The 12095-nt window shown below is 45.4% G+C and overlaps 1 protein-coding gene across 2 annotated transcripts in view; it reads right to left on the bottom strand.

Annotated features, from left to right (window-relative positions):
- The window catches only part of LOC122565207 (SH2 domain-containing adapter protein F-like), a 303057-nt gene extending 291455 nt beyond the window's left edge, over positions 1-11602 (bottom strand). Inside the window, exons 1-2 of one of the 2 annotated variants that reach the window (XM_043720948.1) lie at positions 11151-11602; positions 10458-10821 (exon numbers count right to left, since the gene is read on the bottom strand). In XM_043720948.1, the coding sequence (XP_043576883.1) occupies positions 10458-10821; positions 11151-11179 (393 nt within the window). In that variant the 5' untranslated portion in view covers positions 11180-11602. The remainder of the gene's footprint in view (positions 1-10457; positions 10822-11150) is intronic. The other variant, XM_043720949.1, reaches the window with a different exon arrangement.
- Between the last annotated feature and the right edge of the window lie 493 nt (positions 11603-12095).

Below are 12095 nucleotides of genomic sequence, written 5' to 3'. Positions count from 1 at the left end.
TGTGTTGCATGGGGTTGGGGGTGGGGGTGTTGGACAGGGAGCCTGTATTGCACAGGAGTGGGGGACCGTGTTGGGGGCAGGGCCTCGAACGCTGTGTGCTGCTGCAGTCTCCTGAATGGGGAGCAGACTTTAAAAACTCCGAGCCCCAGAGGAAAGGCATTTGAATAATTAACCCCGAATAATCGTTAACTGAACGAAATAGTGCCTGCCCATCAAGTTCGGATAACCGAGGTTCCCCTGTATACCAAAACCAGCTACCCAATGGGCAGCTTGACAACAGCAAGTACACACTGGCTCAGGTAGAGTCATAGAGATGTGCAGCACGGAAACAGATCCTTCGGACCAACTCGTTCCACACCGACCTGATATCCTAACCTAATCTAGTCCCATTTGCCAGCACTTGACCCATATCCCTCTAAACCCTTCCTATTCATATACCTGTCCAGATGCCTCTTAACTGTTGTTATTGTACCAGCTTCCACCACTTCCTCTGGCAGCTCATCGCATACACATGCCACCCTCTGCGTGAAAAAGTTGCCCCTGAGGTCCCTTTTAACTTGCTCCCCTCTCACCCTAAGTCTATGCCTTCTAATTCTGGACTGCCCCACACCAAGGAAAAAACCTTGTCTATTTATTGTATCCATGCTCCTCATGATTTTATAAATCTCTATAAGGTTACCCCTCAGCCTCCAATGCTCCAGAGAAAACAGTCCCAGCCGATTCAACCTCTCCCTATAGCTCAATCCCTCCAGTTCTGGCAAGATCCTTCTAAAACTTATACAAATATAGCTAAAGAAGGTTAAGTTTGCATCCCCATTTAATTTAGACAACAGCAGAGGATATGAAGTCTACTGCATAGAGAAGATTTCTGGAGCAGCTTTTGACGATGTTTAAGCTGCCATTCCAAGATTGAGGCCAGCAGATCTTACAATCAGCATACATCAGGCAGCTTTAACATAGTAGTTGACTATCTGTGACACATCTTGCGACTTTCAGTTAGAGAAGGAGATGTTAAGGCAGGTCATAGAGATATACAGCACGAAAACAGATCAGTGTCCAAATTGTTCCATGCTGACCAGATATCCTAACTTAATCTAGTCCCAATTGCCAGCATGTGGCCCATATCAGTCTAAAACCTTCCTATTCACATACCCATCCAGGTGCCTTTTCAATGCTGTAATCGCAACAGTCTCCACCACTTCCTCTGGCAGCTCATTCCATACACACACCCACCCTCCGTATGAAAAAATTGCCTCTTCGGTCTTAAACCTATGCCCGTTAGTTTTGCACTCCTCCACCCTGGGGAAAAGACCTTGTTTGTTTACTCTATCCATGCTCCTCATGATTTTATAAACCTCAGCATGGTCACCCCTCAGCCTCTGATGCTCCAGGGAAAATAACCCCACCCTATTCAGCCTCCCCCTATACCTCAATCCCTCCAGTCCTGGCAACATCCTTTTCTGAACTCCTTCCAGTTTCACAACATCTTTCTGATAGGAAGGAGACCAGAATTAAATGCAAAAGTGCCCTAACCAATGTCCTATATAGCCACAACATAACATTCCAACTCCTATACTCAGTCTACTGACATGGGTTTCCTCCAGGGTGCTCTGGTCTCCCCCCACAGTCCAAAGATGTGCAGATCAGGTGAATTGGCCATACTAAATTGCCCGTAGTATTAGGTGCATTAGTCAGGAGTAAATGTAGGGGAATGGGTTTGGGTGTGTTGCTCTTCGGAGGGTCGGTGTGGATTTGTTGGGCTGAAGGGCCTGTTTCCACACTGTTGGGAATCTAATCTAATCTAATCTAATCTAATCTAATCTAATCTAATCTAAAGGTAAGTGTATTAAACGCCTTCTTCACTATCCCATCCACCTGTGACTCCACTTTCAAGGAACTATAAATCTGCACTCCAAAGTCTCTTTGTTTGGCAACACTCCCCAAGACCTTAACATTAACTGTGCAAGTCCTGCCCGGATTTGCTTTTCCAAAATGCAGTACCTCACATTTATCTAAATTAAACTCCATCTGGCTCTCCTGACTAAATGATTAGACAAGAAGATTTTAAAAAGCATCTTAAACAGAGGTGAGGGAGTATAATACATTTCAGGGAGCAAATTGTAGAGCTGGGGTGCAGAAACAGAGGCCACCAATGGATGAAGAGAGCATAGGTGCACAAGAACACAGAGCTGAAGGATCATAAAAGTCTTCAGAGGATTGGAGGGAGTTAGGGATAGAGAGGGGAGAGGCTATAGAGACATTCAAGTCAGGGAAATAAAATTTTAATATCAAAGCACTCGTGGAGTCAAATATACAATCATCAAGTGGAGGGTGGACATTACCAAGGTGGAAATATGCAACCTTTGTGACAGAGAAGATATGGTGTCATTAGCTCAGTTTGGATACAAATAGATTGCAGCCAGGCTTGTTCAGTCCAAGATGATGGCCACACAGTGTCTGACTAGGTTGCAAAGAAACAGAGTGCTTGACAGTTTCATTGTTCCTAACCTTTAACTGGAAGAAATAATGGTTCACACATGACTGGCTGTCAGAGAATCAGCCTGACAAGACAGGCAATGGAGGATATAAACCACCTCGAGAGCTTTTTCTTGCTACTTTGCAGACTTTCTCTACTCAGTAGTGAAAATACAAGAATGAGGCAGAGTTATTAAATTGGTGCAAATTGTTGACAGCTGTCACTTATCGCCAATCTGGGCTAGGTGCAAATTCAAATTCCAAAGGTGAAGGAAGAGGGTTGGAATCACATCTGGCTAACATGGGATGGGTCACAAATACACTATGTCCAGTCGAGAGCAACCATCTCAGTTATGGACCTTATAATGATCCATTTCTGCAAAAATTCTTTAGCTTCACTGCAACTTTTCTTGGACCAACTCTTTATTTTTTGATTTCAGTGAAGGTGAATGAAAAGACATATTCTTTTAATAAAGAAAGATTCAGACCTAAAACTCTGTTTCTCTCTCTAACCATGTCATCTGACCTGCTCAGTAATTCCAGTGTTTTCTATTTTTATTTCAGATTTCCAAAACCACTGTATTTTGAATTTGTCCTTTTAATAATGTAGCTATCACCCTCTATTTACAGGGTAATACAAACACATGAATTAGGAACAGTAGGCTATTCAGCCCCTTGAAGTTGCTCTGACCATCACTAGCTTCATAGCTGGATCTGATTGTGGCCTCAACTCCACATTAATCCCCATTAATGCAAACATGGGTGTCTTAAACTCGCAGCAACAACTGCTTTCCTAGGAACAGGGCACTTTCAGCATTGGATTGCTTTGAACTTTTGTCACAAAGCTGTTTTGCATTGATGCTGCAGGAAACCACGCCATGAGTCTTTTGATAGCGATGATGTAGAGGTGCTGGTGAAGGACTGGGACGGACAAGGTCAGAGGTCAGACAGAGTGTCACGCTCCAAAAGAGTGTGATTTCAAATAAACTTGTTGGTGTCGTCTGACCTCTGGCCTCTTTTGATTGTACCCACCACCACTGCCAGTCCCTGGTTGCTCTCACCAAGATGCCAATTCTGCCAAGACACGACTGAATTGACTAATTTAAAAGTACTACTCTCTGTGGCACCAAGAGGTGTCTCTTTTGCTAGGAGACTCTAAAGGCAAGGCTGAACAATTTAAACCCCTTAAATCCTGTAAATCTGCACAAGGTATACAATAACTTTGATATATGATGCAGTCACAGTATCTTTCTCATCTTCCCAAATGGGATACAAGAAGAAACGTAACATGGCTTGACTTTTCTCACAGGACGTCGAGGGAAAGGTGCTGGAAATTTTCAACTCTGACTCCAGCATCTGCAGTCCCCACTTTCTCCTGCTTGCAGGAAACCTTTTCCCTCATTCCAGCTTTCCTGGATTCTAGTTAATTGATAAAAATAATTGATGGATTATTCAACCTCCTTGCATTTCTCTTTGCAAATTTCAATTGCAGGTTGTTCTGGTATAATGCCACATGAGTTGGCTATAACGCGACTAACAAATTATGGATGTCGTTTGGATAATGCAAACTTTCTGCTGAACAGCTTCGGATAATAACGCAATAGTTCTGTACCCATGCAATCCTTAGTTATAGGAGAATCGTGTAACAGCAGTGCCATTTAAACCAATGGGACCATGAATTGCATTATAGCCAAAATAGGGAAGGAAAGTTTACTAACGGTCTAAATTTTGTCCAATCGCCTTAAAGCTAATTCACGTTGAAGTAATATCCATTTTAGCAAAACCGATCGTATGGCAATTTTCTATAACTATGTTCTACAGTGCGATTTTCTATAGTGGCTTTCCATAGCACGAGGTTGACAAAGAACACAACTGTCACGTTATTGCAGAATAACGTGTACTCTAATCTACACACTCGCATTGCCACGGCATCCTCACTGTTAAATTCAAGGCACAAGAACTTAACAGTGCACTCTTACTTTAAAAAGGGGATTAAAATTGAAATCATCACCTCAATGTCGCTCTTCTTCCTACAAGATTTTAAAACGTTATGCTGGCACCAGTTGCTCCTAGATTTATTGCTCTTGTATCTAGTTGTCAATCATGATGCCCTGCACCATGACCTTTGCAGTAAAGCTTTAAAATACAGTCTAACCTCCGCTTGGTGGAAACTACTGCATGAAATGCCATTGCAAATCAGAGTCAGAGGAAAAACAAATACAACTGGGTTGTATATAAAAGAACACAGCTCATTCAAAATTCAACTCGGGAGCTTTATTGCAGACCTGCTCTTGTTCCATGAAGCAGGAACAAGTGAAAGGAAATATAACTGATAAATGGTTAGCCTGGTATTCCAATCACAGCGTGAGTTCCTGTAATGTGACAATAGATCATCGAGGTGAAGACTCACTTTCAAGAGTAGCCATGCATTTCCTGACTAGGCCCCAGTGCCTTGTATAATAATCAACTTTGAGGAAGAGGAAGGGCCAGATCTGGTTGCCAGGCCATGCTACATTTTGGCTGAACTGCTAGCTACAGCACTGCAATGGGTCAGGGCCTGGTTTTGGAAGGTGGGGGAGAAGACGTGAGCTGGGATGCTGTGTGTTTGTAGATAAGAAGCTGTCATTGCTCTGCATCTTTCCCCTTAACTCAACATCTGAATAACCAGTTGATGCTCCCAACCTAGGTTCACCATTAAACGCTGATCAATGGCGTGGGAGTGGCGCTGCAAAATGTCCAAATATTCCCTGGAATTGTACAATAATCACCTGGGCATTGCTCAAATGAGCCATGGAGGAGCATCACTCACCATTTAAATGAAAGTAAGCATTTGACATTTTGTCTGAACATATTCATTCAATTATTTACAAAAATACTGGAGATCAGAGAAAGAATATTGCCACCATTTCATTAACAGGCAAGATAAATCTATTCTGTTTCTCCAAATTGGTTGTGGGAACTCAATATGGCTGAAGGATGTACCAATGCTGGAAGTGTATGGTGGAAGTTTATATAATGAAAATGGCAGTGACAGCTGAGAAAAATCTTTCCTTCGATTTTGTTTTGTCATTTGTAGTCAGTACATGAATCATTAATATGGTACAATCAGAGGATTGAATAGTTGCACACCCTGGAGGCAACCCTCAGTAGCATCATGTAGCTGCCCTTAAGTAACTCTACCCAGTGACAGTCCATTCTTATCAAAGTGTTACCAGAGAATCTCTTGCAATTTCTTCTCTTCTTACTCCCACATAATTCCAATTAAGTACTGGGATGGCTGAAACCATTGTCTTTAGTTAGGCCTCCCAACTCCATTCTCTAGCCACCAGCTCCATTCATTTGTTATCACGTTTTACTGGATTAGTGCACTGGAAATCCTATTCTGCTTTTTACAGTCATGACAAAAGTGAAAGATTTTACTAGAGTATGCAAATTTCCCCAATTTAATTACATTTCTTCAAACCAAGGCCCCAAACACACCTAGGTGAAGAAGTGGTCATTTACCTGCACCTCATTCAAACTAACCTATTGCATTAAAAACTGAAAGAACTGCAGATGCTGTAAATCAGAAACAAAAACACAAATTGCTGGAAAAGCTCAGCAGGTTGGTCCACATAGATCAACAGAAATCAGAGTTCATGTTTCGGATTGAGTGACCCTCCCTCAGAACTGCATTTGCTGCTCACAGTGTGGTCTGCTCTACATGGGGGAGATAAAGTGTAGACTAGGTGACTGCTTTACAGAATACCCACATTCTGCCTGCAAAAATGACCCTGAACTTTGTGTTAGCTGCCACTTCAATCTACCACCATGTTCCCAGGCCGACATCTCTGGCTGCAGTGCTCCAGCCAAGCTCAGGGCAAGCTGGGTAGAATTGCATCTCATTTTCCACTTGGGAACTCTGCAGCCCTCAGGACTCAAAATCGAGTTCAATAATTTTAAGGCCGGAGTACCATGTCTCATGTCCTTACTCCAGTCCCCACACACTAGGCCTTGTCATCACAGGGGCTGATACCAAAAACAGGAGAAAGTGAGGACTGCAGATGCTGGAGATCAAAGTCAAGAGTGTGGTGCTGGAAAAGCACAGCAGGTCAGGCAGCATCTGAGGAGCAGGAGAATCGACGTTTCAGGTGTAAGCCCTTCATCAGGAAGGGTGATGAAGGGCTTATGCCCGAAACGTCACATTTCCTGCTCCTCAGATGCTGCCTGACCTGCTGTGCTTTTCCAGCACCACACTCTCAACTGCTACCTGTTGACAGCTCATTCTGAAGGCTTCAGGTTCTCTCACTCGCATCCACAAGCTGCTCCACTACTGGAAGCCAATCACATAGCTGTTGGCAAGTAGAAAACCTGTCATCGACGACAGGTCACTATTACGCAGACCAATCAGCTTTTTAGATTGGCATGGCAGCTCAATGGTTAGCAATGCTACAGCACAGTGCCAGAGACCCAGGTTTGATTCCACCTTTGGGCGACTGTCTGTGTGGAGTTAGCACATTCTCCCCATGTTTCCTGTGTGTACTCCAGCTTCTCCCCACAGTCCAAAAAAGTGCAGGTTAGATGGATTGGCCATTCTATATAATCCATAGTGTCCAGTGATGTGTAAATTAGGTGGATTAGCCATGGGATGTGCAGAGATAGGGTGGGTACTGTGTGTCTGGGTGAGAGCTCTTCAGGGGGTTGGGGTAGACTCAATGGCCTGCTTCTACACTGTAGGGATTTTCTGATTCTATGACAGTTACCAGCTGAATCTCCCTTGTTAACCAGCTCTCCACAACCACAGCTCGAGTTTATCGACCATAACCTCAAACCCACCCCTCCCACCCACTTGAACAAACATCAGTGTAAACAGCACTCACAATGAGCACCCATTACTGTACTTGTTTTTAAAGAATCCAGCAACTCTTCCACAATCCTCAATATTTGAAAGTCACTTCCCACTGCAGTCCAACGAAAACCATAGAAAAATACAAAGATACCTTTTTTATAACGTGTATGCGGGCATTGCTGTTAACTGCATTCCCCTCCCTGGCAACACTCTAGGATTAAGCCAGTCTGTTTGCAATGTTGGTGTCCCATCTGATTCTGAGGCATGTTTTTGAACACCTATTCATGACATTAGTTCCTGGTCAAGCAGCAGTTTGATTCTAAAATTCTCATCTTCGTTTTCACATCACCCTTACCTTTTCATAATCTCCTCCAAACTCACAACTCTCCTTATAGCTCAAATCCTCCAACCCTGGTAACATCCAGGGATTTCTCCAATCCCACCTTCTTGTGCACCCATCAATTTTGATTACTCCACCACTCTTGACTGCACTTTCTAGGCCTCAGACCCTCTCCCACCTCGTCACTTCACTTTCGGCCTCTCCAATGCTCCTCAAAATTTACTGCTTTCAATCATCGGATCCAATATCTCTGTACAGTCTTGTTCTTTGCTTTACTATGTTCCCGTGAGGTGTCTGGGACAGCTCACTATGTCAAAAGGCGCTCCTTAAGTTGGTTGTTGTTGATGAGAGTCAGCAACTTCAGAAATGAACAGGTGAAAATACGAACGGGGAAGGGAGGACAAGACCAGTCGAGACAAAATAAAACGCATCAAAAGACTTTATCATTTGATGAGAATTGACAGGAATTAATGAGCCTCAGGCTGAGATAGCCAGTCAGAGAACATTTAACATCACTCTGCCAATTAATGTGCAGTCTTGCCGGCTGTGTGGAGCTATCAGCAAAATGCAATGATATCAATTCAAGGTAACAATTACACCAAGGTCGAATGCAGCCTCTTGAAGAATCTTAGTGTACAATTTACAGGATAAATATGTAAAACAAAAACTATATTCATCAACTGCTTTTCCAAATGCAAAATCACAGTATTATCAGGGCTCCAGGTCAGCATTTAGGTAAATCGTAGAGAATTAATAGGGTCTGAAATAGTTCAGCTGTGTGAGGATTTAATGCATTACAGACCCGTAAGTGACATGTATGACATACAATAGGCGAGACACAGACAGTTATAAGCCTGTCACTCAAAGAGGCAATGGAAAATGTTAAACTGACGATTTATGAATGCTTAGAGAACTTTGAAATTGAACAATCGCCTTGAACCTCTGTTGCCTCTCTGTATGACTGGATTGCTGATATTTCTGTCAGCTGAAATGCTACTCAGTTTCAGCTTCTGAAGTCAGGAGTCCTGATGATAATTGCAAAGGGTCTGTATTAGCTGGGATCGATTTACCTAGCGATTGGGAGAAATGCTGGTCTGAGGCATAAGGCATAGAGGAGGAAAAGTTAGGGGTCGTGGGGGGAGACTAAAGATGATCAGCAACATGAGATGTAGTCAGAGGAGGAGAGACAGATGAACAAGGCAGACAAAGTGAGTGGACAGTGTGGAAAAACAAGGTGAGGCAACAGGGAGTAGAGCAATCACCAGGCGAGGCAAGAGGAGGGCAAGAGCATGGCACAGGTGGCAGCGACAGAGATAAAATAGTCATCGGGGAGAGACAGGAGCAGCAGAGAGAGCATGTGAGGGCAGAGGGCTTGCTGGGGCAGTGATGGGGCGGGGAGCAGAGTGTGTAAGGGCGCAGCAGCAGGGGGATAGCAAACCGTGAGCGTGCGGAGGCTACAATGGAAGGCAGAATGTGTGGGGGCAGAGAGTGCACTGCGGCAGCAACAGTGTAGGGGCAAACAGACATAGAGCAGATGGCACGGGGAGGATGGATTGGGAGGCAGAGGCACTTGGGGGCAGAAGGTGTGCTGAAGTAGTAAGAGGTATATAGACAGGGGGCAGCAGTGGGAGGCAGAGAGTGCATGGGACAGAGAGTTGCATGTTGATGCAGTGACAGGGGTATGGACAGGGGACAGACTGTGTGCTGAGGCAGTGACAGGGGTATAGACAGGGGACAGACTGTGTGCTGAGGCAGTGACAGGGGTATGGACAGGGGACAGACTATGTGCTGAAGCAGTGACAGGGGTATAGACAGGGGACAGAGTATGTGCTGAAGCAGTGACAGGGGTATAGACAGGGGACAGAGTATGTGCTGAAGCAGTGACAGGGGTATAGACAGGGGACAGAGTATGTGCTGAAGCAGTGACAGGGGTATAGACAGGGGACAGAGTATGTGCTGAAGCAGTGACAGGGGTATAGACAGGGGACAGAGTATGTGCTGAAGCAGTGACAGGGGTATAGACAGGGGACAGAGTATGTGCTGAAGCAGTGACAGGGGTATAGACAGGGGACAGAGTATGTGCTGAAGCAGTGACAGGGGTATAGACAGGGGACAGAGTATGTGCTGAAGCAGTGACAGGGGTATAGACAGGGGACAGAGTATGTGCTGAAGCAGTGACAGGGGTATAGACAGGGGACAGAGTATGTGCTGAAGCAGTGACAGGGGTATAGACAGGGGACAGACTGTGTGCTGATGCAGTGACAGGGGTATAGACAGGGGACAGAGTATGTGCTGAAGCAGTGACAGGGGTATAGACAGGGGACAGACTGTGTGCTGATGCAGTGACAGGGGTATAGACAGGGGACAGAGTGTGTGCTGATGCAGTGACAGGGGGGGAGTATAGACAAGGGACAGACTGTGTGCTGATGCAGTGACGGGGGTATAGACAGGGGACAGAGTGTGTGCTGAGGCAGTGACGGGGGGATAGATAGGGGACAGATTGTGTGCTGATGCAGTGACAAGGGGGTACAGACAGGGGACAGATTGTCTGCATCAGGGCAGTTACCAGGAGGGATCAGTGACCGCTCAAGGACAGAGACAGAGAGAGCCCGCAGGGTTGGGTTTGAGATAGCAGCAGTCAATGTGTTGGGGGCATCAATAGGGAACACCATGGTGACAAAGAAAAGGAGTAAAAGAAAATAAAGACCTCCAGTGTCCTTCCTTGTGAAGTAATCCATTCCCCAGAAGTTTTACACAGAAAATAATATCCTGCAATGGGAAAGTGGCTGGAGAGATTAAAACGTGACTACTCACAGTCTCAGACTTGCCCTTCGGCTCCTCTGTGCTCAGTATCTTTGCCCTGTTACCCAGCTCAGTGCTGTCCACTTTAATAAGGCGGTGTTTGGGGGAAACATACTTGATATCGGGGCTAGCAGGTTTCTGGTGCTGGGGAGAGACTCCCAGTGAGTGTTCAGCGTCTGGAGCCCGGCCTCTGCTCTCACTCTCCTCGTACGGATCCTCGAAGTCCAGGTTCCTCTGGGCTCGGTAGGCTTTCAGGATCTCACTCTCAGTGTAGTCGGGTTTGGGAGGCTGGGGAGGGAGACGGCGGCTCCCGAAACTCAAATAATCCCTCAGCCACTTGGCCATGCCTAGCGCCGGAGAGCCGCTCTGAAACTGACTGAAGAGAAACAGAGAGAGAGAGAGAAACGAGATTGTGTCAATTTCAGGAGAATCCCACCCGCGGCAACCGCCTTATAAATACCCCCGGGGGCAAATAGACCAAACACACTGCCCTCGGTGCAGCTCAGTCTAATGTTAGACGACTCAATTAAAACCCTTCTAGCCCCATCCCCCCGAAACAATGACCATTTTAAGTTTCAATTTCATTATTCTTTGCGGGTAAAGAAAAGTTTCAACAATGGGCGCCTCAGTGGTTAGTGTAAATAATTTCTTTAGCGCAAACCCATCATTGTCTCTGTGCGCCTGCAAAGATTGAGAGTTGCTTACCTGTTTCTGGTAATCTGGAGCTTTTGCATTAATTTCTCCCCCCTCTTCCACTGTCCTTGCCCCCCCCCCTTTCCCCGTTCCACTGAAACCGGAGGGGCTGGGAATCGAACGCACTGTTTGCCAGCTGCAGTTTGAAGTGAGTGAGAGGGACCTCTGGGAGAAGGGGGGCTTGGCTGTGCAATCAGATCGGCGGGGCTGTTTTCTGGAGCTGCATGTCTCTCTCTGTGTCTGTGTAGCCCCAAGGTGTGAAATGTCCAGCAATCGCCCACAACTGGCTTTCCTCTCTTAGTTAAAGGTGCAGGAACACCCGGGGCACGCAGTTCGTTTGGCCGACACAAAACAACAAAAGAATAAACTTCAGCCGTTGAACAAAAGCCATTGAGCGAACGGCTAGCCAATTCACTAACAAGGGGAAACTCCACAGAATTTCTTGTTCGTTATTTTTACGCTTGCAAGATGACAAAGCTGCAGGAAGAACATATTGCTGGTCTAAAAAAAGACATGCTCATTAGAATAAAAGTCATCAATCTGAACCATGTCACTGCATCTCTCCTGACTTGCTCAACATCTCCTAGCTTCGAGATTTCCAGTATCTGCAAAACTTATGATGAAATATTCAGTATCAGATTAATTAACAGGTTGAAATGTGTCAAGGAGCATCATGTGCTGTTTGGAAGGCAAACGCCTACTGAAGGACTCTGTCTGATCTAGACTGGCACATTTGTCTCTTAACAAAATCAGGACCATTGACGGTTGATTGCTGCAGTAGCAGTGTCCCTGCCTCTGAGCCAGGAGCTCTGGGAACAAGGTAGGAGCAAGTTACTGCAGATACTGAAAACAACAAATGCTGGAGGTCACATCGCAGCAAGTCAGGCAGCATCCGTGGAGAGACGAGATGTTTCTTCGTCACAGCTGAGGAGAATTGTGGAAGGGGTAACATATATG

This window comes from Chiloscyllium plagiosum, chromosome 31 (genome assembly GCF_004010195.1).
Source record: "Chiloscyllium plagiosum isolate BGI_BamShark_2017 chromosome 31, ASM401019v2, whole genome shotgun sequence".
NCBI lineage: Eukaryota > Metazoa > Chordata > Chondrichthyes > Orectolobiformes > Hemiscylliidae > Chiloscyllium > Chiloscyllium plagiosum.
The sequence above is the reverse complement of the archived record's forward strand: the minus strand, read 5'-3'. Positions and strand labels throughout refer to the sequence as shown.